Source organism: Microchirus variegatus (genome assembly GCF_963457635.1).
Source record: "Microchirus variegatus genome assembly, chromosome: 17".
Classification (NCBI taxonomy): domain Eukaryota; kingdom Metazoa; phylum Chordata; class Actinopteri; order Pleuronectiformes; family Soleidae; genus Microchirus; species Microchirus variegatus.
The window spans coordinates 12,774,649-12,802,092 of record NC_139818.1 but is presented as its reverse complement, the minus strand read 5'-3'; the positions used below and the strand labels follow the sequence as shown (position 1 = coordinate 12,802,092).

Sequence of the window (27,444 nt, the reverse complement as noted above, 5' to 3'; positions counted from 1 at the left end):
CCAGAAAGGCCTCGATGAATCACATGGCAATGGGCTTTTGTTCTTGATGAATCTATTTGGTACACTGAAACCTCAGGGGCAGTGATGGAGAATCATTTGTTTTACGCCCCACTTCCAGAGGCCTCAATAATCCAGTTGGCACACACACACACAAGCCCAATAACCTTTTTTTTTTTTTTTTTTAAAGTCCAATCATTTTATCTAACCACACTGTAGCCACTGAGGTGAACACGCTCCATCTAATTAGCGGGAATCAACAGCGTGACTGTGACAGGACCATCCCCATCGCAGGCAGCACGTACAGTCAAGTAAATAAAGCAGTGTGTATGTGTGATACTTCACTGCAGAGATGGAGAGCTTGTTTTATTTTGTTTACAGACGGGGGGGAGGGGGGGGGTAACATGAGCTCGAGCACCAGCGTAATTCATCACACTCAGCTGAGTTCTGCATTTATCATCTCTGGGACCAGCTCACTTCCCATTTTCAGCGATTTGTTTTCATAAAACAAAAGCTGCTCCAACACTGTGTCCAGTTTCAACCGGAGCCAAGGCCTACAAAGCTTTGAGACCTTGAATCTTGAAAAAAAAAAAAAAAAAAGAGAGAGTCTGTGACAATGGCTGAGCCAATCTGGTGAATGCAGGAAGACAAATGTTTTCAACAGCTCATAGGCAAGTAAAATAGCTTTATTTATATTAGTCACATTGCTGACAACTCCCTGCTACTCTATTAGGACTGTGCATGTGGAGTGAGTGTCAACAGCCTTTTCTACATACAACAGGGTGGATACAATAAAAACAGCATGTTAAATGTTATGGAAAACAGCTTCATTTCACAGTATCGACTGTATGTGTGCAGTCGCTCCAACAGGAATCTCACAGAGCAGCATTGGCAAAGTCTCAGCGACACACAGCTTTACTTTCCCTTACAACTGTCACTCAGCAGCTGGTTACAGACACAGCCATGTCAGCTTGTGGTATCTTATCTATGCCAGTCGTGTACTAACAAACGCGCAGTTGCAGCTCCACAGGGTTCAACTCTATCCCTCTGGGTCACACTTCTGCAAATGTCCGAGGAGTTGGGACAACTACAGCGTCATATACGGTACCATTCAAAAGTGTGGGGTCACCTATACTTTTTTTTTGTGTGATTTCCATTAAAAGTCACACTTTTATTAATCAAAAGCTGTGCTAACATTATTGCACAACGGTTTTCTAATCATCCAATAGCCTTCTAACGCGATTAGCAAACACAATGTACCATTAGAACACTGGAGAGATGGCTGCTGGAAATGGGCTTCTATACACCTGTACACCATGTACATAAACGTAAAAAAACAGACGTTTGCAGCTAGAATAGTCGTTTACCACATTAACAATGTATAAAGTGTATTTCTGATTCATTTAATATTATATTCGTTTGAAAAAAAGTGCTTTTCCTTCAAAAATAAGGACATTTCTAAGTGACCCCAAACTTTTGTTGTCGTGTTTTTGACACACTTTTAATTGCGTAACCTTCACGCCACAAATTCAAACCATGAGAACACAGCACTACCAGTCACAAGCCTGCATCACGCACTGCCACAGTAAGTGGAGCATTCCTGGCGTCCCCTGCCTTGTCCTCAGTGGCCCCTCTGAGCGAGGATCATGTCCACAGCCTGGGCCAGATTGTCCACAGTGCCGTCAGCCGTCACCGTCGGGTGCCTCTCATCGCTGGGCCTGAGGGAGGAAACGGCAGAAAAAAAGGGCCCACACTTAAGGACACGCAACGCAGGAAGAAACAGGAAGAAACAGAGTCTATACAGAAGGGTCAGTAAACACGAAGGGCCCTGCAGTTTGATGCTATCGGCCGCATTCACAATACTGAGCGTCTTCACTGGAACAGAGGAGGACGTGATGGTCTGAGGCGATGCAGGAAAGGCGAAGTATACACAGAAGTACATGACAGCTCACGTTAAAGGGAGGGACTGTAATGATAAATAGTCTCTGTATCCTCTCAGAAGTATTATTATTTTTCATTAAAACTCACTTATGATCAACAGAAATAGACTTAAAACTTTCCCCGGTGAATTATTTGCTGTGATGTTATCTACACACTTCAGAGCAGCTGCTTAACAAAAGCCCCTGCAGGGACGTGATGTTTTCTCTCCTTATCTAAAGCGATCACACACACACACTGTATTATGTAGACGATTATATGAGGACTTTAATGAGAACTGTTACTTGTGAAAACATGATAATTAGGTGGTAAAGGTTAGTATCTTAAGTATCGTTCTCAACAATTGGATGTATAATTCAATAATTCATTAAAATTTATATCTATTCCCATGGATTCTTTGAGGGTCTTCACCTGGTCACAGAAACAACCAACCATTCACACACACATTAAAAACACTATTAACCACCACAGCACAAACCTGCTCCAGGACATAATATAATAGTGGACAATATTAAATGTACACATTATGAAACTACGAGTTTTAGCACGTTTAGCACTTTGTCAGACAACAAACATGGAGGCAACAACGTGGTCCAAGAGCTCCGTGTGAGCTGTGAAGTGTTTTTGCTAAGCGCGTGGACGTGATTTGATTGGCTGAAGCTCGTGCTGCCGCATGGAAAGTTGAACAAAGTCTCAGCTTCTGCCGCACATAATGCAAGCAGAGCATAACAACGGATCCACAAAGCAGTTTGGCAACGCTTGACACAACTCCATTCAATGTGAATTACAAGTGTTTCGGCTGACGCCGCCCTCCACTGACTACGTGTGAGTCGGCCATAGCATTAACGGCATTCAAAAAACCCAAATGAAGGAACATTACCAAGAATCACAGACCAAAAATACAACCAGGAACCACTGACCAAATCCCTAAATATGTTAAATAGAGGAAAGTCTGTTGGAGGTACTGTCCAGTCCTAACCAACCAACTCTTGCTGTTGCTATAGTTTGGCTTTGTGCCCAGTGATGGATACAGATATGGCTGTTTAATCAGCTGGTAAGGGAAATCTGATCTATTTGGTGTGGCACCAGGCCCAGGCCAACACGCAGGACCCTTTTCCTCCCCATTACATCAAAAGAAGGAGACGCCCCCTTCATTCATCTGCAGGACTGCACAGGACTTCTTTTCCTGCTCATTTATGAAGTGGTGCCTATAGATCCTCCCTCTGTGGGCTGCCTTGACCAGGCTCTGTGTGCTGCCTCTGTTCCCCCCCAAGTCACGGGGTTGGTGCTCCAGATGGGGAGGCTTTGTCTGGCTCAGGGTGCGCGGCACACACCACCATTAATCCTGCCCTCTGAGAGCTCGCAGAGGACCGTGGCAAATATTTGTGAGCCGCCCAAGTGTAGCGACAGAAAGAAGAGGCCTGTGGGCAGGGAGGGGCGGTGGAGGAGAGAGGTGCTGAATACTGAAGCTGCACTGAATGCAGGCAAAGCAGTGCCATATGTTTACGCATGTCTGTCAGCCGCCAGTGCTTGGGTTACATGAGCTGGTCTGCTAATGGTTGAGGTGTTATGTCTCCTGTGCTGGATTACTCCCGCACCCTTTTCTGCCCGAGGACTGATTGAGTTCACACAAGCTCACACAGACACGGAACACACACATACACACACACACAAGCGAGTTAGTCACAGGGCTCTTAGGTTTCAAACAGAGCTGCAAACGGCACATCGAACGCATCGTCTCTCCGACCTGATGCACCTGTGAATCTCCTCCTGCCTCAGCACTTTGGATGCGCAGGCATGTGTGCGGCATATTCATTTAGCCGCTTTCCTCCCGTTTCCCATGAATAATGTACGAGTAACCAGGTCAATGTGACCATGCAAAATTCAGCACACCGCAGCTCTGGTTACTGATGAGGTAATAGACAGCTCGCCGCATGTCCTTCAGGTCAACACACTATCGATACACGTGAAGAGATACTGCAGGTTTGGTCCATGAGCCTCATGGACGCTACAGCGCCCTCAGACACAGGGATGAGGTCACTTATGAGGTAGAACGTTGGTAGGAGCCAAAACTTTACTTCAGAACAGCTGCCACCACGTCGTTGAAAGACCTTCAAAAAAAAAAAGTCACCAGGAAAGTTGGTAAATGATCAGAAGGTTTGTGAGTGGGCAGAGAACTTCAGAGGCAGTGGAGAACTTTGGATGGATTACCATAGTAAAGATGTCACCGCGGGAAATCTGGCAACTGTCGATATGCATTTTTTTTTTAGGTTTTTCCAGGTTATAAAAGCTGGACATTTATTACCTCCCCGTGGGAGGTTATGTTTTCAGCTGAGTTTGTTTGTTTCTCTGTGAGAAACATAAGTCAAAATGATGACATTTTTTGGGGGATGTAGGTCACAGCCAAGGAGGAAATGATTAGATTTTATTGGTAATGTGAGACTACAGTGGCGCAGGCCGTCACATATTTAACTCGATAAAACATGGTGAGGCCACACAGTGGGATAGTGGTGAGCGTAGTTGCCGTGTGTGCGTGGGTTTTTTCCGGGTACTTTGGTTTCCTCCCACAGTCCAAAAAAACAGGCAGGGGTTCATTGGACACTCTAAATTACGAGTGTGAGAGCGTATGGTTGTTTGTAGGGATAGACCGATTATCAGTACAGATGTGGCCACAATGGACGCGGTTCTACAGGTCGCGAATAGCCTACTGCTCTCTTCATATTGGTGAAATACCCTGCAATAATGTAGACAATAGCCTACTGGTAACAAAAAATGTTTGTTAATGTATTGACACGCGTCATAGCCTAGCCCGATAGTTTTCATTATATACTATATTAGTTGAACAGTTGAAGATTTTTGAATTCATCTCCGCTTAGCATGCTAAGACCACTACAACGTCTAATGCTAAATCCCCGCTTAGCATGCCAACGTCTGCAACTCCACAAAACATATACTTTTCATAAGGTACGCACACCATCCAGCACATATACACTTCCTACGGGCACTGCACTAGTTTATTAAAATTAAAATTTCAGTTAGATGCTGCCGACCCTGGGAACTCCGTGCACTTGTTGTTTTTGTTTGAACTTAAAACAAAGCTAAGCGAAAGATAAAGCTCAGTTATATTGACATTTTTGAAAACTTTATTTCCTGTAGAAAACTTTAGGGAGCCATTTATTTGTTTAAGTTTTCATTTAACTTTATAAGACATGCTGCTGAGCCTGGCAGCTTCCAGCACGTTTTGTTAGAATTTTAAAACAAAGATTGTCTCAGATAAAAAAAACAAACCTTTACCATGTTGCAAATCTGAAAATGTGTTTAATAAACATGTATAATTCGCAATTTTGACACCAAGATTTTCTCTTCTACTGCAAATGAATATCGGCTCCAGATATCGGTTATCGGCCTCCTTGACTACTAATAATCAATATCGGCCCTGAAAAAAACATATCGGTCTATGTCTAGTTGTGTTGGCCTTGTGATGGACTGACTACTTGTCTCTATCACGCTATGTCAGCAGGGATTGGATAAAGTGGCAGACAAAGAAAGAATGAAAACAAGGTGATACACTTTTATAAGGGACTTGGCTCCTCTGCGTGAAAGTGAATCAGAGTGACTCATGCAGTGAGTGTACTTGTGTGTGTGTGAGAGCATCAGCTGGGCATAAAAGAGAAAAGAGAGCGATGATACAGACGCGAGGCAAAAGAAGTCTTTGTTGTGTTCACAGTCACTACAGCTGACCTCACTGTAAAAAGGCAGCACCACCTTCCCCGTCAGTTAATGCTTAACACTGAGCACATAGAGAAGGACACCAAACTGTCACATACACCTAAATTCAGTTTAAACACTGCGTCTTCTTAACCTCTTCACTTCTGCTGAGCGTGCAGTTTACACTTACACAGCATGCAGGCAAAGCAGCACACATGATGGCAGAGAAGATAAGTCCAGCCCGAGAACAACAGGACATGATACTCAGGACAATGTTTGAAGGCAGTGACAGCAGAGCAAGAAGGACGGGGACATTTTTGGGGGAAATGTGGCTGGAAACTTGTTTCCCAGCAGCTGAATTTCAACACGCAGACACATCTTGTGTTTGCTTTTTTGGAAACTCTGAAGCTTTGAAATAACTCTGCATTCCTGTTGTTGACACTGTTGATCAGTGTATGGGTGTAGCCAAAATACTGCGAAATTCCTCCTGGAAAAATGATTTAAACCCTGAAGTAATTTAAAATTGCTCACTTTTTTTGACAGCCAACACAACAGTAGGTCTGACAATCTGGGTTAATTTCAGGGGACATTGAACAGGTTTCACCATTTTATTTGGGCCTAAATTGCAAGTCAGTGCCCTGGTTGAAGCAGATGTGCTGACGAAAGTCTCCATGACACATGCAAAACAGACAAACTGTGTCAAAAAGAGGACAAGGAGGAAGCGAGAAATGAGCAATGACACCGAGATCATCTTTAAAGCAGCAGTGGGTAACTTTTGGGGATTTCAGCTGTTGATGTTGATAATATTTCGCCTCTCTTTGGTCTCTGTGAACAGAAACGATGCGACGTCATTTGTTTGCCGTGTCAATCTGAAAGCTCTGACTGTAGGCGCTTGTGTGCACACAGTTGCAGAGCAGGGGCAGGTGGGGACAACCTGGAATTTTGGAGCGTTAGACTGTGTAACTAAAACCTTCTTTCTGTTTTGAGTCATCTGGGCTGCAGAAAACAGATCCAGCTGAGAGGCTATTACCATCATCATCATTAGCAATCGGAGTATTCTCATCATTATTATGCTATGATTAAAAATGAAACAATCTACGCTAGTGCATGTATAAATAACCCTGGAGTACTATATGACTCAGAGTGCTTGCTCATTGTGTTAACTGTTCGGTTTCTCCACTCTCTAGAATATTGTGAAAGTTTCTGCCTGGAGATAATGCATGTTGTAATTTAGAACACAAATAAAATCGAGTTGAATCTCACTTTACAAGCGTAATGTTGCACTTGCCTTCATCTGTCTTGACATAAAACAAATCACTTCCTGTGTGCAGCGTGGGAACGTCGTTGGACAACACGAGAGCTCAACACCACCGTGCTGAGAAACACAGAGTGTGGAACTGAAAGGCTTTATCAGCACTGTGTGAACTTGTTTGACAATAGTTTGTGTGATATGTTTATCTATCTAAAAGCTGCACAGCTACAGTTTTAAAGTCATTCTCCCCTCTGCATGAATAAAACTGCAATGTTCACCTGGCTTTAAAAGTTGGGCAAAGATATTTACAAGAGCTGCAACAACGCCGAGAGGAGACGAGTCAGTCTGCCAGTGAGAGACGGAAAAACACTCAGCCCACTTCATTGTGTGGAAGTGCGTTTTTCATACCACACTAGGGAAGGCACCATCAGCCAAAACACTAGCTGTTTTTTTGTTTTTTTTCAAACTAAAGCAGACTATATAACCATGTCCTGGAGCAGAACACAGCCCAAATACAACCACAGCCTTTATGTTCAGCCATGCCTTGTGGGTGACATAAGATACGAACACAAGACAAAGCGTTCTCCCCTCACAAGTGGAGGGTGGAGGAGAAGAAGAAGAAGGTGCGAACCGCATGTGTTTTTTTTACTGCTCCGTGATGTTGCAGGAGTTTTGGCCTTGAGGGTGAGAATGTGATCACAGCTCTGGCTCTAAAGGTCATGGGAGAGATTGATGGCGTATCAGGATCCGTAAAAAGGAGAGCATAAAAATAAAAAAAGTAAGACAACTCAAGCCATCTGAGATGTTCCAGTCTGGTTTTATCATCATCATCATGATCATCTTCCTCTTCAGCTTCTCTTCCCCCCCCCCCGTCTTACTGATCTTCACCGAACTACAAAAAACGCACACATACAGTAACGCGGTTGACACAACAGCAGCTGTTGCCGCTTATAAAAAAAAGGAACGAAAAAGAAAGAAAACAGTCTAACTGAACAGGGGAAACCACCATGTCACATGTGTGCTATGGCAAAAGAAATGACAGATGCTGAGCTGGAGCCTTCACATCCTCTGCTGAGCTCGAGGCCACGTATCAGCCGTTATCTTTTTACCATGCAAACGAGGCTGACTACTGATGAGTCATGATGATGATCGGCAAACAGCTGCAGTGTATATGGTTGTTTGCGCTCGACATGATTCTTTCCAGTGCAGCAGGACACAAAGGGGATTCCCTGGTCGTAGCACAGGTCGAAGAGCAATGAGGCAGGCACAGAAAGAGTGTATACCCGAACTACTGAAAACACCCACTGGAAACTTTCCGTCTTTCCCAACCACAAATACAGCGCAACATGAGCCACGGGCCTCCTTTGCAAAGTGTTTTAGCTGCTTTTACATCTAAATGGTGCAGACAGAGCAGCTCTCCATTTCAAATATTGTATTAGCCATAATCACTCTGCCTGTTCAAGCAGCCATTCATTCCTGTTCCTCATACGAGAGTCACTTACCTGACTTCCCAATTAGTGCTGCAGTATTATGTAGTATTTATCATCTACTAAATGAATCGCCAAGTACATTGATAATCAATTAATCCTTTAAGTGTTTTTAACCAGGTCTCTTGATTTTTCCGTGCTCTCCTATGACGGTAAACATTTTCCACTATTATCTGGATATAATCAAGAAAGTAATTGACAGATTAATTAATAACAAAAATAATCATTAGTTGCAGCCCTATTCTCAATTTTCATCTCTCAAATGAGCTCCTACATCCTTAAGTGTATGTTCTTACTGTGAAAGTGAATTAGATGCCATTTCACACTACAGTTACATGATGTAACTGTGCCATTGCTTTGTTCATTGACCATCAGTACGTAATGCTGTTTCTGCTACTGATTCATCGTCCATGTCAACCATTTATCCATTACATTGGTCTGTTTATTACTTTAAGCTTATTCCGGGGAAACTACTGCTACCTGGAATACAGGAAATGAATGTGGATAAACTGATGGCAGAAGCTGTTATTTAAAAAAACAAACAGTCACTCCTTTTAACCTAACATTACACAAGATTTGGCCAGTTGCTTCTCACATTTAAAGGCGCCACATGTAGGAATGTGGCCAAAAACGGTTACTACACTCAAATTCAAAATACAGAGTTCGTTGAGGTTTCGTTTCCTCCACCATTGCAGCTCAGACATAACTGGCAACCTATGGTTGCTTGGGAGCTGAGACTCTACTGACTGCAATGATTGATAGACGGCGGTAGGTGGCGCCACATGCCAAAACTTAATTTCAAAACATAAACATGATTTGCGGTCTGCAAAAGATTGTTTTTAATGCAAATATTTTGGCTGTACTGTTGTTGTGGGTGAGTTCAGTAATATGAATATTATTCCTGAGCATCTGTGGCATATTATGAGGATTTTATGGCCAGTTGCTTTAGATTTATTACATAATGCACCTTTAAATATAGCATGTGTGCAGAACAGGTACACATTAGGTAGTGTTTTTGATGATTTCTGACAAAAAAGAGCATGTATGGAGTAAAATATTATATCTCTGCTTGTCAGCTCTTTTATCAGCTTTGCAGTGCAAATCCCACAACGTTATACCAGCATAATAAATGTGTTATGTACTGCTTACTTGGGCAACGCTAAAAGAGTTGTATGACACTGGTAGTTAAGAAAATTAAAAGGTAATATTTCACAACTGAAAAGCCATTTCAGTGACGTGATGAGACTATTTATTTGTGGTTGTTTCGCAAGTGTTGTGCTCAATTCGCAGAGCTTCATGTGTCCTTAATCTAGCCACACCCCTCTCTTCTTCAGCATGTTATCATTAGCCGTGCCAGTGATGGCTTGCTGAGCATTCATTTGTGAGCGTGCATCTTCGCATTTCGGGACTGCTGAGTCACCTGCTTCTAATACTGACAATTCAAACATTCTTGTGCAACTGCACACAAACTCTGCTGCTGGGAATAAATATGGCTCAGGAAGAAATCAGGCAAAGCCCCAAGTCCCACCCCCCCCCAGCCAAGGAGCCTAATTGCAAGACGGATTGGATCCCTATTCAAACAGCTAACGACCTGTGTTCATGTATTTAAGAGGCAGTGCTATGTTTCAGTCTGCCATCTGTGAGCTTAAGCTCTCTCACAAATTCTCTCCCACTCTCCGTCCTTTTCTTTCTTTCCTTTTCTTTCCCGTCTCGTGGGAGGAAAAGCACCGTTGAGGGCCTCAGTGGCCGAGGCCCGGCCGGCTCCTTTGTCTCGCTGTGGGAGTATAGACTCACAGAGGGGAAAAAAAAAACCTTTGGTTAATTATTAATATCTCATTGACTTATAACGCACGGCAGGCTTTAGAAGAGCCTGCAGGCAGGGGAAGCTGTCACCCCAGGGTGGTGAGGGATGCCAGGTCAGGCTCAGGCATCCAGTGGAGTCTCATCAAGCTCTTTAACCTCTTCGTGCAGCTACTGACATAGTCATTCAGAGTTTGGGCCCTGCTATGTTATTATCTGTATGGATATACTACAGTATGTTATTAATGGCGCTTTGCCACTATACAGTTGTAGCTCGTTTTTGGGGGGATTTTCCATGAGCGATAACTGGTACCTGGTAACTTTTAAATACCTGCTACTGGCGAGGTTCCAAGCCAGCTGTAACTGAACAATGGCAAACTTTAGATCAGTTAAAAAGACATAAAAATCCTGAAAACGTACCAAGCCAGGTGTTACTGAACAATGGCGAACTGTAGATCAGTTAAAAAGACTTAAAAATCCTGAAAATGTTCCAAGCCATCTGAAACTCCCGAAAAAGTTGCGTTAATGTCCAACATTTAGCAAGGAAATGTCTAAAATCTCAATATTTAACATTTGTCTGGTGCATTTAGCGACAGCACTGCCTAAAGCCGGCGATCGCGAGCCACATCACAACCCGTTCAGCCATATTTTAATTAGTTTTAATTCACTGATTCTAATGATTCAGTTACACCAAATGCAACTGCTCTCACTGTCTGAAGTTTGTGTCGCGTATAAAGTGACGTCGTGGCAGTTTCGTGCAGCCATGTTATGACGACTCTGTCCACGTTTAGGAGATACTATAGTAAGTTGTAGAAAAGCGGCATAAATATACAGTATATCATTTCTGCAACTAGGGGTCTCTTAATCAAAACTTGTTTGGTTCTACTGTACAAAGACAACACAGCGGCGAACTATAAGTACTAAATAGTTCCCTCCTCACTGTGATATTGCTATAGCAGATACGATTTAAAGGTGAAGTAAGTAGTTAATAGTGCCATCTAGAGGAGAGGCTGAAATTTACAACAAAGACCTGCTGCTCTGCTCACCCCCTCCCTTCCCTGAGCGCTACGGTATCCTCAGCCGGTCAAATACCGTCCTCGTTGTCTTTCTCCGTGTCAGCAGATGAGGTTCGTGAGGCGAGGGAGAGGGCGAGCTACCGCGGCCGTAGCAAACAAAGAGGAGAGAGTGGAGACGGGACTTCCGCTACAAATAAAGAGACGCTTGATTTGTTCTCTCGCGTTTGTCCTTACAGGCTCCGGTAGAAACATGGCATCTCGCTGCTAACAGTGGCTATGCAACCGCAGCCCGCGACCATGTTATTTTACATGACTTTTTGAAACACTACGAAAATGAAACAAAAACTATTATACAACGACTAGACAATGCAGGAGCACATAATATGTATAAAAAGTGGATTTTGGGTTATATAAACCCATAAATACTACACAGTGTCCCTTTAAGTGGATGATGTCATTAAAAGGTGACCAAAATGAAATGATCCGTTATCTTCAATAGAAATTTTAGGTAGGAAAAGAACACTACTCAACAAAGTATATAATATCAGTCATGTCATTTCTAGATATTATAATGCTCAAATGTCTTTTCAAACATTCTTATTTTGGTCACCATTGTAACATACTGCAATTGTAATATCATTTTGATCACAGCTGTTGTCCTCCGAGAGTAAAAGGAAACAGCTGAGCCCTGTGCCGCTTACACTGGAAAAGTCTATAAAAAGCACAGACGTATGAAGGTAATATGAGGAAAATTAAGACCAAAGGAGGGAAGAAAAGGCAAAGGAGTGTTTGGTCCGGTGCCAACAGCACAAAAGTGCAGGCTGGATGAAGAACTCATTCCCAGAATTGATTGTGTTTACATTCCCCACTAAGCTGTCATTTCCAATCCATGGAAATTGGATGGAAACATAGATTAGGCACTAAGTTAATTAGCGGGACTGTTGTGTCATGTCATCGTAAATGCTGCCCCTGACAAATAATCTGATGTCATTCAGCCTTTACATAAAATGTACTCGTTCAAGAGACAAAAATGTTCAAGGTGTGAGCGAGCCTGCAAACAGGAAAGATTTCCAACCAATAAAACCAGTTTTTCGTAATATGAAAGACTTAACATTATTATGTTATCTGTTCCAAAATAGGGAAATGGAAATGTGTTTTCTTATATTATCATGTAAATATTATTTAAAAAAAATAGCCAGGCAATATCCTTCATACCTTGAAAACCTTGATTTTGTCATTATGTACAAATATGGTCAATTGACAAACATATTCCTTCTTTTTTGTTAAAAGCTTTAAATATACAGCAACTACATAAATGCTCTTCATGTGCCTTTTGCCATGAAACAAGCAAACAGGACACACAGGTTTTGATTTCAGTTCCTCTTGATGATCTAGAGGACTTGGACACAAAAGTGGTTCCCTGTGGATCCTGTTTTGGTTCAAAGGTCGTGTTGTGCATATAGTGTGATCCACTGGACTGGTGTGAATGGAGTCTGTGAAGGCACATAGGCAAACAGACCTCAACGACACATTTAGAAATGCTGTAGCCTACAGCCTCTGCAAAGAGGAGGGGAACGAAATGACCTCATTTCCTTCCAACAGACACACAAGCACACGCACACAAAGTGTGTGAACAGTGACTGACAAGACAGGACAGGGTGTGAGACTGTGCTGTTGTAGCAGACGCTCTAAAATGCTTACACATTTGTCTTGTGTGGTTCACAAAGGTCAAAACAGAGCAGACGTGCAGAGGAGATGCAACTCAAGCATAACCTGCTCTGGCGCAATGAATCCAGTTCGACAAAAGAGAGTTCCAAAAATAGAAATTAAAGATTTACAAAGAGATTACCTGGGAAATACACAAGCAAGGCCTTGATATGTATTTATACATGTAAAGACTCCCAGTCTGACAGGCACATACCTGAAACCTCACATTATCTAAGCCAGTGAGGCTATAGGACACCAGTGCAAGGCTGAAAGATAAACTGGGCTGAAACAGAGTATGGACCTGAAAGCTAAGGTGCCACCACAGCGGTGCACAGAGGACACAGCTCACCCTGCGTCACAGTTCTGCACAGAACAAAAGCCCAACTATAAATCTAACACTGCTGTGTCGCGTTCATGAAAACTGACATCAGATAGGTCGGTCATGTCCGTGCGGGGGAAACATGATCTTTCTGTAGTTAACCTAGTTCCCTGGTGTCCTAATGAACATGTCTGTGACATGCTTTGGTCAAAATACCATAAGGATGAAGCACCACAGCAGTTTAATCACCCTGGCAAAACAGCCCTGTTCACAACGCTATGTTTAGTAATTAAAAAAAAAAGAAGAAAAAGTAAAACGAAACTTCAGGGACAGGAAATGACATCAGCCACAGAGATTACAGGGAACTAACAGAAGTTACCATTCAGAAAAGTGATCATTTGCAGGCTCTAGCAGACGCATTGCCGTCATATATAACATGTATCCACTGGACCGATAAATCCTCTGAGGCTGGAAGTTTGTGTAGAACTCTGTGCTGCACTGTGGAGCCAAGAATAGAACTTTTCTTGGACTTTGCAGACTTCTGGTTTTTGGATGTCGTTGCCCTAGCCAGCACTCTAGCGAGTGTTATATAGTGGAGCTCCGCGAGACAACAATTCTAGGAATTTAGCGTCTTGTGACGTTCCAGTGAGCGCGGAAGTCAACATCGCGTGTTTTATCCCCTGTACTTAGACTGAGGAGGACTACAAAAACAGGAGTGTGCCATCTTTTGGTAGGGCATCCAGTCCCATATATAAGGATTTAAATGATTAAAAAGTTGATTTTGCGTAATATGGGACCTTCAATTCCTTTGATTTTGTAATCAGCCTGAATGTGGTTTACACAAATAAAATCATACATATTACATGATGCACACAAGATAACAAAGTTTAAAACATACAAAGCAGCAACTGGAATAAGAGGCATCAAATAGCGATTAAAAATCACTGTGACTGACAGTTTTTATTTTTTATCTTTTTTTGTTATCTCATTTAAAGCTGACCTAAACCGGAAGTTCCTATTAACGCTGTTTTTTTGGTGTGTATCGCTGTGTTTATTGTAATCTCGGGGTTCAGCGAGATCTCTGAAAATCCTGTAATAGTTAGGTAAACAGCAGTTCTCCTGAACACCCGATCGTCCTTCTCCGGGCACTAGTCCGGGCACATCCGGTTGCGTACATTGAACCGCAGAAGAAGAATAACGTCCGTTGTGGAGGTGTTTCACGAGCGACAGTGTCTTCTGACTCTGGGGAGTCGTGACAAAGCTATTTTTAAACACTGTTAAAGCAATGTTTTTATAATGAGGAGCAGTGCATCCACTGTTCCAGAGGGGGGAGCTGCGCTTCTGAGAACGGATGTGCTGAATAGTACTGGCCAATCACAAGACTCTGTCTTCTGGGGGTGAAAGTTACGAACAGCGTCAGAAAAGAGGATTTCAATCGGCTCGTTTACAGCAACTAGGAGGTTTTTGACCATAAAAAAAGTTAATATATAAGTATACCTCCATAACTATATGTGCAACAGGACCACTCTGTGACCTTTAAATGTTTTATCCTATTATCTCTTTCTTTGTAAGCACCATAAATCAATTTAATATTTATTTAAGTTATAGATTATGTGTGTATAGATTACATTTATATATGTGTATGTAATGTGCTATACAAATAAAGGTATTATTATTATTAATAAAGGTATCATTAGGTTTCATTGATTTAAACAGAATATCCGTGGAACAGTGCAGACAGCGATGGAAGTCAACTCTCGGAAGAAAGTTAGATTTTATAGCTCTGTTACTTTCAGAGAGTTGTTGAAAAATAGCTCATGGTTATGTTGTTGTTTTTTTCTATTTGGATAGACCAAAAACAGCAGGGGTGGCCGGCCCTATAACAGGAAATGTGTGTCCCTGAATGATTGAAGCATACACTTCACTTTAAGTTTGTTGTGGTCATGGATCGAGAAACAGAAACAAAGGTTTTTAAAGTCTTAAATTTTGCTGGATGAAGTTAAATAAACTTATCTTATGCACTTATTCCTACACCAATTTAGAGTTCATCTTGCTAAGACGAGTCATACATTCCTTTGCCAGTGGGATCTGTAGCTCACTCTTGTGTTCACTCTTGTGTTCACTCAGGTTCCTGGGCCACAATCCTTCCTTCTCTTCACAACTTTACAAGTGGGATTAGACACGTGTCAAAGATTGATTCCTCTGCACCGAACTGGAATTGGATCAGATGGGAATGATTTTGGGCTTCATTAAAGCCATGTGATATGACGAATCTTCTTTCATATGTGAACTGTAGCATGCGATACAAGTGTCTGATGTCTGCGACTTCCCTAGTGCATCAAGCCAAATACCTTTCACACACGCTCTGCGTCCGCCTCAGCCCCTCTGATGACTCTGATTATAAGAGCAGCAGTTACAGCGATAGTTGTACGCATTTGCATAGGGGCCATCTGCTGAGAACAGTGTGTTCTAACTGGTGTTATTCAGTACACAAAACAACACGAGTGCATTAGAATACCAGCTTTGATGATAAGCTGTGCATGTGTGCATGTTACACAGTTCTCGGCGGGTGTAATTTCCTTTATGTATTATCACAGCTTACTAATATGAAAAATTAAGTTGCAAAAATAAGCATCCAACCATGCCAAAGCCAAATTAATGTCATAATATTTAGACTATTAAGTCATTTACAAGCACTAAAGTGGGGGTAGAAAAAAAAAGACATTAATGTCAGTCTCCTCAGGCTAATGTGAAGTTTTGACAGTCATGATACCTCCAGGTTAGCAAAAATATTCCACAGAAGAGTCAACAAACCAGAGGCAACACAGGTGCGAGTGATTCAATCACCATTACGTCCATTACTTCCACAAATACAGTTGATTAGGCAAATTAAAAACGGATCAACTGTTTGCTCGTCTCTGCTTTCACTGTATGTGTGTGTGGGTGTGTAACGAGACATAAAAACTAATTAATGCTTGCAACCCGAGATATTTCTGGAATGTGTTAACACTCAAAAAGCGTAATGGATTATGAAAGGTCTTTGTATTGTTTCTATTCGGCATTAAAATAATGTTCTTGAACACGGTCCAACATGTTTTTCTAAACAACGTGCGAGCATGGAACTAAAACCCACTCATAGCGTGCAGGGGGTGGGGGGGGACACACTGAAGGAAAACAAATCTGTACGGTAATCACATGGCCGTTGAACCCCTGCAATGCTCACTTCCTGTTGTGTCCCTCTGTGCCGGCTGCAGACACACAACCAGGGTGCGGTTTCTCTAAAGTGGTTCACAGTTTTTTATCATCGGGGGCTAATTCTGTCTGGAGAGGTTCAGTCTGGCTCGGTGTGCTCGGAAAAAAACAGCTTCCCAACACTCACATTAGCAGCGAAGCGTTCGGCCACAGGAAGAAGTTTACACTGTAAACCATTTTTTAAGATGATGGCTGCTGTGTGAAAATGTTTGTTGTGTCGTCTCTGCCAGATTCCAAAGGGTTTCCTTTAACTCCCTGGCCCTCGCTCAAAACCACTCCATCAATACTGTGTTGGTATCTGATACACCACAACTGTTTCCTTCTCAGCAGAATTATAAAAACTACCTTGATTATCGCAGTCTGAGAGGTAAAGGCAGCATTCCAAGGTTCAAAGCTTCAGAAACATTCTGTCAGCTGTCGCAGAAGCAATTAAAGTGAGTATAAATAGTGCATGAAGGAACAGCTTGATGGGAACCTGCCTTTAGGAGGCTTCTACGACACGACAGAGCTGAGACAGTTCCTTGATAAGAGAACAGAAACAAAGAACACAGGATGAGTGGAGGCCACAAACCACAGGGGTGAACTGTGCATAAAGGACAACATACAGGAGAGACAGCACCGGGAGAACAGGGACAACATAGTCTTCACCTGAGAACTGTTAGTGTCAGTCACTGGTAATGTATATCACAACAAAAACACGGAGTTAAAAGTGATATTTGTTAAAGGGGACATACCCTATTTCTCCAAGTTAAACAAGTTCCCTGGTGTCCTAATGAACATGTCTGTGACATGCTTTGGTCAAAATACCATAAGGATGAAGCACCACAATCACCCTGCCAAAACAGCCCTGTTCAGAACGCTTGGTTTAGTAGTATCTCTTTAGGTCCACCTTAAAAAAAAAAGTACAATATAACTTAGGGGACAGGAAATGACATCAGCCACAGAGGCTACTTGGAGCTAACAGCAGTTTGGAAAAGTGATAATTTGCAGGCTCTAGAAGGCACATTGCTGTCATATACAACAAGTTTGTGTAGAACTCTGTGCTGCACTGTGGAACCAAGAATAGAACTTTTTGCAGACTTCGTGGACTTCTGGTTTTCGGATACCGTTGCCCTCTCTAGCACTCTCGCGTGTTGGACATACAAAGCGGAGCTCCACGAGACACCAATTCAAGAAATTTAACACATTGTGACGGCCCAGTGAGGGCGGTCAACATCGTGTGTTTTATCTCCTATACTTAGACTGAGTAGGACACAAAAACATGACTGAGTCATGTTTCTTCACACTTTTCCGACTGATAGGGCCTCCAGTGTCCCAAATATAAGGATTTCAATGATTAAAAAGATTTTGCATAATATGTCCCCTTTAAATATGTGCAACAGATAGCGGATACAATGATGACAGCAATCCCCATCAAAAAACAATGCTCATGTGTGTTTTTTTTTCTCCAAAAAATTTGCACAACTGTCCCACTGTCTATTTTAACTACGGTGGCCTTCATATAGCAGAGAGGATGTCATTCTCCTTTGTTTGCATAGTACACACTCTTTGGTTGTTTTTTTCTTTTTATATATATTTGGTCTTCCTGTACAAATATTGTGGCACAAATGACAGTAGAGCAAGGCCCTTGGCTATAGTACATATTAATTCTAATTCTCGGGTTACAGAAACCAAATCTTTTTTTTTTAGTTATACACTTAACCAAATGAACCCAAGGCTATGAAATTCAGCTTCTGATCATAAAATCTCTAAATGTCACACACACACACTGGACCTTTAAGCAACCTTTAGAACCCTCACACACCTGGTGTTGATTTTCTACATGCAGTAGCTGCCGATACTGTTATATACACAATTCTGCATTAAAGTGTTTGAGGTTTGACATGCAGCTGTACTGTTGTGACTACACTCAACGCTACAGAGCCAACAGGAGTTGGAGCAGACTGGTGCAGTGTCGGCAGATTATTCTCATGCAGATGACTAACATCAGCAGTCGGTTCTCACCACTCAGTCTAATTTCCAACCACTTTTTTAGTGGTAGGCCCCTCTTTGCAAACCTGTTCTACATTAAAGAATAAAGGGTTCTCTGGCTCCCCCGAGAATGGTCTGCTAACTTACGCTTGTGATTTAAAAACAAAGAAAGGCTTTACTGCTAGCAGAACACCACCCTGTTTAAATGACCTCTATATTATACCTATACTCTTTACAGCAGTGAGTTGCAGGCTCTGTAATGGCACTTTGTCTTAGACTGAGTCTGCAACCAACACAATGACACACTAAGCACTGTTTTAAGTTTTATAACTTTTAAAAAAAAAAGTAGAGAGAGCACTAATACCTCAAATCCATGAACGTGATTATAGTATGTGCCCAAAGCCTGACAACCTCATTATGAAAGTAATAAATCTGATAAATGAAAACAGCATATTTTCCAACTCTTGGTTGCTATAGGTTGTCACTTACTGAGAATGTGCAATGTAAAACAGCAGGCAGTGAACTACATGCAAAAAATAAGAACAATACAAGGTAAAGAATCCCAGGTCTAATGCAGACTTCCTCGCTGAGAAACAGAAGTCAAAAGTAAGCTGATATGATTAGATTTGGCCATGATTTGTGTCTTCTCCCCTTCCTTCCTTGTCACCGGGCCTGAGGTATTTGAAGAAGTCTCTTTTCCAGGCGTGATGGGAACTGGAGGCCTGCGCAGCATCTGGTTGACTTGGAAACAGCTGTGTTTTCATAGATCTGACTGTGGGTTTATAGCTACTCCCAGCAAGCCTGGGTTCACTGGGCCCGTTTGGCTAAACAATGCTAAATCTCACGTCTCCCCAACTCCCACAGTCCCACAGTAACACTGCTCTAATGTCACTGTTTGTTTTTTTTTGCCTTTTTCGCTCTCACAGAATGTGCGCACTCCAAGTCTGATGAAGTATCTGGGATATTACGAGGTGTCGAGGTGTTTATCAAGAAAATGACAGCTCACTTTAGAGCCACAACTTCTGATTTGACACACTTTTGTGTACTTGTACTTCCTGTAACTGGCTGATGATTAGAGGAATAAATCTATTCACACAAATGTGACCGTTTTGCCTCAAAACATTGAAAGCAATTCTTAATATAGCACAATGGCCCTGTGTGCCAATTTACTATTCATAAAACTGTTTTTTGTTTTTTTTTGCATAATAACCACTGCTTTAATCATGTGTTTTCACAATTCAAACCCCATGCACGTCACAGTCCATAAATCTAGACCACCACAGCAGGAACACAGCACGCCATGTAACTTTACACTGATTCCAAATGTGGTCTTCTGTGGTCCACTACTCCAACTACTAACAAATTGTCTCTCATTCAAACAAACAGAAACAAATCATTTTATCTACTTTATCCAGTGTTCAGTTCAGTCTGTCAGCAAACTGGAGCTGAAGTGAACGAACTGCTGGGAAAGGAAGTGAAGTGTCACATAAACCGAATGGATTCAGCAACAAATACACAAATAACATTCAGCCTTCTATGCAGACAATGTCTCACAAGCATGCATGGACGTGACAGTAACACACAGAAACACTGGGAAGTAGAACAAATGCACACATGTCAATTCAAACAGAGGACAGGTTGTACAGTGTGTGACTGTGCTCTTAGCACAGGATTAAAGCTGACTGATGCTCAAGCAGATTACTCAGCGTTCTCGCATCACATGACCAAAAACCTGCATGCCAATGCACAGCAGTGGAGCAGGTCAGCAGGTACGAGACTCTCCAGACTAATCAGTGTTCTGAGGCCAAACTGACCGACAGAGATAGTCGGACACAATCAATCATGTCTCTGTCCTAATATTGCTCTTAGAAGTCATCACACTTCTGAATGGAGAATGGAAAAAGGACAAAAGCAGCCATTTTGATCCATTAAGCACCATTAAAACCAGTTAAACAGTAGTATCTTCAATGTATACAGCTTCATTTCCTATCACTTGTGTATTTGTAACACATAGAACAATATCAGAAAATGTGATGTAATGCACTACATTCCCAGACCTAAAGTCACAAAGCGTTACTCGTTTAGCAGTTTACACTTGACTGTACACCACTGCAAACAAAAATGTCATTAAAACACAGCGTGGTGGTATTGAAACCAATAAGTTAACCCTTTAACACCTAAGCCTCAAAATGTCCGTCTGGACTTTTTTTTTTTGCTTATTTAACCGTAAAAGGGCCAGAAAATGTCCTGTGAGTAAGTGGTTTTGTCCATTTTCCAGAATTTACAATTTACTATTTCCCAAAGGTACAACTCTGTAGTTGCACATGAGCAACTTCTGTGCAACTTTTCAGTTTTCAGTAATCGCTGGAATTTTTCAGATAGCACAAACTGCTGCGTAATTACGGTGATGTAAAGTTGGCTTGTGCAACCGTGTCTTCTGCGATAGGCTCAGTGTTAAAGGGCTAAGTTTATTGGTAATGTTGCAGCCTCACCTCACCCTTCCATTCCAAGAGCATTTGGAGAACCTATGTAGCCTTCATTTAGAATCAAAACTGCTAAAATGTTTAGTTTGTCCATTATGGGCTATTGTAAATACACAGTGATCCAAAATGGCCGCCTCTGTCGGGCTCATTCTGAGGTAATGAAATTTAACAATTCATACTATCGGGTGATTTTACACACATAAAAAACAAGAAAATGTATGTTATCTTCAGTTTCTGCCAAATTTCAACGAAATGTTGCACTTTAGGTCACAAGTCTTAATGGCTGCTCTATTACTGCTTCACATTAAGGGGTGATGTGTTTAAAATGAAGACCAGAACTAAAATGTAAAATAAAAACAAGTTTCAGTTTTCCACTCTACTTTCTTTAAATATTACACATAAGTGCACATATTAAACTAAGGGTGGGGTCACATTCCACAAGGAAAAAACACCTTTTAAACTATGACTCTGAACTCACATGAAAAGATGATGTAATGTGCAGCTCTGTTACAGCGTCCTCCTCCTACTTCCCATCATGTTTCTGTTTTTTTGCCATGCCATAACTACTACATACATACAGTCCATCTTCTAAAATGATCAGACATATGTTTTTGTAATTACAGTTACGGCATGAGAAAGGCGCCACAGTAAATCCTCGATATTTCGGAATCGTAAATCCTGTGGTGACAAAACAAGTTGTGGCCATTGGACATGTGGAGTGAATCAAGACATTTTGACATATTCTCAATCAAATAAACAAATCTGGAGGACAAGAATGAGGTTGGTTGGTTCACAGGAAGCCTCATGTTACAGAGGACGGTTTATCTCCCAGCGCTGGCGTAAGGGCGCCCTCTTGTGACAATAAGACGAACAGATTTATTTCGCTGAACATGATTACCCCAGCCTCATAGAGCAGTATATTCAAAAATATGGGACACTGTAAAACTATTTCTTGTTTTGATTACTTCACAGGTACTACACCTTTTTTAAAGCAGAAAAACATAATTTGAATGTAGGTATTTCTTTATTTTAGTGCATAAATCATGAAGCTATCTTTTCAAAAAACAAGATAAATGCCAGTTTGACTGAGCAACAACACCAGCAGCAGCCAATAAAGGGTCATGTTTAGTTTGGACTGTGGCAAGGAAACTTAAGTTCACTATGTCACTCGATCACTGACCTGTATTTGCCAGTCCGGACTTGTACACCTTTCATACCACAGTGCTGGGCTCCACCGACATCATTCACTAAATCGTCCCCAATCATTAAAGTCTGCAGGAGAGGAGAACGTTGAATAAGAAAGAGAGTAAAAAAAAAAAATTAACATGAGCACTGAATTAAGCCTAATTGTGCACTTATAGCATAGTTTATATATAACAGAAAAGCAGAGGAAAACAATGACCACCAGCAAAATACTAAAAATATGAACAGAACACAATTCAGACTAAAACATCACAAATGCGACCCAAATAACAGTTATAAATTATATTTAAGCTGAATGTTTTGTTTCATCCAACCGCTTCAATAAACTCTCTGCCTCTAGGTCAATGTTTATTATAAATTCTTGCAATATAACCTTCAAATGCCATAATAAAATAGTCAAATTAATTGTGTCCGTCTCTGAGATATTCCCAGTATCACTGTCAGGAAACCTGATTGAAAAACACTCATTTATGTTACACAAACAACATTCATCAGATAAAACAAGACCCCAGATCTTGAACATCTTTTGTCAGAAAAAAACTTTTAACTGAAAAACCTGTGTAAATATATCTAATGTTGATGTATAAATTAACCTAAAGGCCCAGTGTGTAAGCTTCTGCTGCTGGTTACTTCCATTAGGCAAGACACCTGTCAAAAGTATATATAAAAGGCTCATTTCAAGTCAAAACACTTTAAAAAAGTAATTATACATTTATACAAACATATTTATGGGTAGTTTATTCAATATCTGCCAATAAAACCTTGAAAAAGTTACACACTGGACCTTTAACACTTGTATGCATGGTATTATACAAGATATAATGCAATATATCTTTACATTGTTTAAGAATAATTTATGGAATACTATTCAAAGATATACTTTTTTGGGTTTAGCTTGGCCATTAACCTGAAGTTAATTTGACCTCTGTGATTCCTGCAATGTTTAAAACCCCCTGAAAAAGCACATTTATATTGCCTTCAGTGCCATTAGTTATGCCTTCTACTTAGTTAGTCCTGATCTCATCCTGAGGTTCATCAGCACCTGGCAGATAGATTTCAGTGTGCTGTAACCTTCTCCTCAAGTTTCTTTTTTCTCAAACTGCTCAGCCGTTCTCTCCTCTCACCAGGTTTCCTTATTCCACAGTAGTGAATGATCCACAGATCAGTAACGCAAACAAGAAGGGGAGTAGGGTTCGTTCGGGAGAAAGTCTGAGTTCCAACAAGCTCCTACAAGCTCCTGACTCACAACAGGAGTGTCATCAATACATTGAATTTTCTAACTGTAGCCGAGTTGTTTGCTCTGTGATAGGAATCTGGCTTCTGATGCGAGGAGAGAGGCTGAAGTATCAATAGATTTGTCCCTAGTTTCCCTGTTCTTTAACTGGAGAAACACTGTTCACTGTCCCTCAAAGATTCCGACATACTACTTTTCTGTTAAAGGCACTGTGAGATGTTTATGGGTCGTATGTGACATACGTTTACATTATTTCAAAAAGCAACAAATGATAATATTGTGCACCCTTGTGATTTCACGCACTCTGCGATGTACCCGAGTTTAAAGTAGTCAAAGCTAATACTGTGCACTTTTTTATGCATTTTGAGGTGCACAAAGACAAGTATGACTGCTAGTTCTTTTATTATATTTTTAATGCACTGTTTTAAAAATGTGTCCTCACCTGCTGCAGGAAATGTCTGCCCAGCTAAATTTCTTGGTTTGAAAATGCAGCTCAAATGAGTTTGTAACTGAATAATCCTGATGTATAAACATGAACAGCTTCTTCAAACATACCTCATGAGGCTGAAGGCCCATGTCACCGAGGACACTCTGGAAGAACATTGAGGAAGGCTTTCCAATGACTTCAGCCTCTAAATCACAGGCATACTGAAGAGAATTAAAACAAAGATATCTTGGATTAGTCAGGGTTCTTCACAAGTACAGAAACAACTGCTGTTATTTCTTCTTATTGAACATATCAATGCACAATATGCACCTACAGCACTGTACCTCCAGAGCCTTCATGTAAACCCCAACATCTAGTTTTAAACCATCCGTCTCCTTGTAGTATCTCCTACAAAACGTATGAAAAGAGCACAGATAGTTTGTCCGGCGATGTGAAGATACGGCACAGTTAAAGGGACACAATGAAGGATTTCACCCTTCGAATAATGTCTCCAAGATTATTACTGTGCCACAAAAAGAACTATACAACAATATACTTTACAGCTGTGTTCTTGAATTCATCTCGTCGTCTCGTCCACAAATCAAATGATTCAAACAATGTGCATACAATGAATAATAGGTCATATAATCAGTTTAAAAATGCAAGCTATGCCTTCTTAAGCATTACAGTTTTTATGTATTATTTCTTGTTGTGCTACAGAGTTCACCAATATCACTGGCTTGTCAACAAATGCACGTTACGACAACACATATATTGCGACTTATTGAATGTATTGGGGACACAGAGAGCACATCGTTCATTGTGTTAATTTAACAATGTCTTGATTGTTTGAATTGGTGATATACCGAGGACAAATATTTATTTACCCTCTGCCCAGAGACAACAGCACTGGCTTTTCCAGGCCCATTAGGACCCTGAATGCCTCATTCAAGTTCTGGTAGGTGAAGTTTTCAGCTGCATCTCCAATGACCACACAGTTTGGGTTGGTCTGGTCAACACTGTCAAACTCGGGGAGAACTCCTGCAGAGTGAACACACAGAAGGTGGACAAGGAGAACAGGTTGAGGGAGAGTCACAGGTTTGAGCAATCCACTTCACCTGTCGTCAAAATGTAGGTGTGATTGGTGTTACTTATGCTCACCTGGACAGAGAAAAACTTTTCCATCATTTCAAGGTGAAGTCAGAGAAGGTCTGTACATTCTTGTTTATTTTAGACATAATCCAGTTATGTAATAAATTAGATTTATCTTTACCATTATGCCATAGTGTTTAATTTGTATGTTTATGGTGCTGTACAAAGACCATTCCAAATGAATACGCTGAGAAATACAGGCCAGTCATTATTATTAATTAATTATAAAACAAAGAATGTACTTATGTTTTGTTGTAATAGGTTCCAATATAAGCTATTTGTAGTAATGTAAACCGGTTATTGGACCACTGGACCACCTCTTAGTATTTCCAATATAGTGAAATAATAATGACATGATCGCATTTGCCCTGAAATACAGCTTTATGTTTTTACACCCACTGAGGTGCAGGGTAAAAACCCTGAGGTACTGTCTTAATAGTGTCGTGACTTTTGACAATTGAGACAATCCTTACCATCATAAACCAGCAGGTGAGGCCGTAAACCTCTCTGCTTAAGCACTGCTACTGCTGCAGGCGAAGGAGAGAAGACCTCAGACACAGAAATGTCAAAGCCCAGCCTCTGCAGCTTGGCCACAAACTTCTCTCTGGTGGCCTGGGTCTCGTTGGTGCAGAAGCGAAGCTGCAGATTGGACGTCTTGAGCCTTTATGAGAAGAGGTTCTGAGTGAGGATCACAGCTTTTGGCAGCACAGAGAAACTGACATAGTGACTGTTATGAAAATTGATATATGACATTAGGACCATGTATTATCAAGAATCCTTTGATATATACATGATATATTGTGTAATATACTGTGATTAGGGCTGGCTGGACAATAAATAATTAACACATTACAACGTTATTTTCTACAAAATCAACATAATAAAGTTTTTAACACACATCAATATAATTTTGAGACATGACACATTATTATTTTGAATGATTTTGGTCCTAGCAAGTCAAATGTTTCTGGCTAAACAATTGTTTTGTTGTACATACGTTTTGAACTACAATGAACTGCTGAATCTTTAACTATTCCATATATTTTCAATTATTTATAGATTTATTTCAAACTTTTTCATCATGAGCGTGTTTAATGGCCATATCGCCACGCTCTAACGGAAATACTGGAGCTAGAAGGAGGGGGCGGAGCCTACTGCCAACTAGCGGTGGGAGGCTTAAATACAGCACGAAGTCACTGAGCAAACCACTGTTTTCACAGGGCTTCAAATAATTTAAATTGAATATTTATTGTATCAATTTTATCAAAATTTTAATATAAAGTGTTTTTAAACATGTATAAGAAGACGCTTCAGGAGTGAATAACCAGGCGAACGTACTTTGCTCCACGCAAACACACACACACACACACAGGCTCCACCATGCAACCTGTTAAAATGCTCCAACAACGTTAATTCACTCACCTTTGCACGGCTTCAATGGAGCCGGGTATAGCCACGCCGTCGCCCTCCCCGCTGTCATACAAGACGCCACACAAGTCCAGCACAACACCTTTCAAACTCTTCGCACAGTCTGGCCAGCCTCCGTCAGCCATGGCGACGTGGAACTCAGAGCGCATGCGCGTGACGTAAGCAATAACAGCGCTGTCAAAACTGTAGCCACATTTGTCTCATAGCCTTTGGTTCCACATGAAACATAGAGAAAAGAGTAGTAGAAATGTTGTCTAGTTTTTGTATTCTGTTAAAGGCACTGTGAGATGTGAGACGACTCACACCCATGTTATGATTTAAGTAGATTTGCTGCAGTTATATAAATTGTTTGCACAATAAAATAGCAGTTAAACATGCGTAAAAAAACAGTTTTTCTGAAACAAACCACAAAAGAAACAAATAATGTTTTTCAATTAAATCGGTGATGACGATTAGAGGTTGACTAAAGTAACCCTATGACCAAAGCTGAAATCAGTGCAAGAGATGGCCAAACTATGATGTCTATGATTTTTAGTTTAGTGGATATGATTAGCTAATTTTCTCTTTTACAATCAATCTGGTATAAATATAATGGACGAATAATATGTGATGCTCTACAAGTCACTGGCATGCGCAGACATTTGCACCTACACAACATTGTTTGTTATTGTGAACTATACATCATTCTAGAGGAAAACACACTTATTTTTATTTTGGCATTTTATGAAACATGGTCACCAATATTATTGCGAAGATAATATTGCCCATTCTGACTAAACAGAAACACTTATAAACATAATATTTATAAATAATACTTACATACTTATACATCCCTAAAACTAACTATGAATAGGAAGAATAATCAATAATAAGCAAAATAAAATTAAATATGAAAACATAAAATTAGACATGAGAAAATTAATAGAAACAATTCGGTTGTTGCAAAAAAAAGAATATCTATCATTATCTAGTCATAAAATACTGATGTTTTTCATGACTGATGTTGACATTGTTCACATGCAACAGTGTCCAAAATTGCACCATCACCCGGAGAGGTGTGTCCACGGACA

At 40.9% G+C, this 27,444-nt stretch overlaps 1 protein-coding gene across 1 annotated transcript; it reads right to left on the bottom strand.

Annotated features, from left to right (window-relative positions):
• Positions 1–676: 676 nt before the first annotated feature.
• On the bottom strand, positions 677–26,500 carry lhpp (phospholysine phosphohistidine inorganic pyrophosphate phosphatase). The gene is made up of 7 exons (XM_083904034.1): positions 26,369–26,500; positions 25,420–25,607; positions 24,682–24,835; positions 24,139–24,202; positions 23,923–24,015; positions 22,111–22,202; positions 677–1,715 (listed from the first exon to the last, which is right to left on the bottom strand). The coding sequence occupies exons 1-7, from the start codon at positions 26,497–26,499 to the stop codon at positions 1,619–1,621; spliced, it is 819 nt and encodes a 272-aa protein (XP_083760160.1). The 5' UTR covers position 26,500; the 3' UTR covers positions 677–1,618.
• Positions 26,501–27,444: the final 944 nt, after the last annotated feature.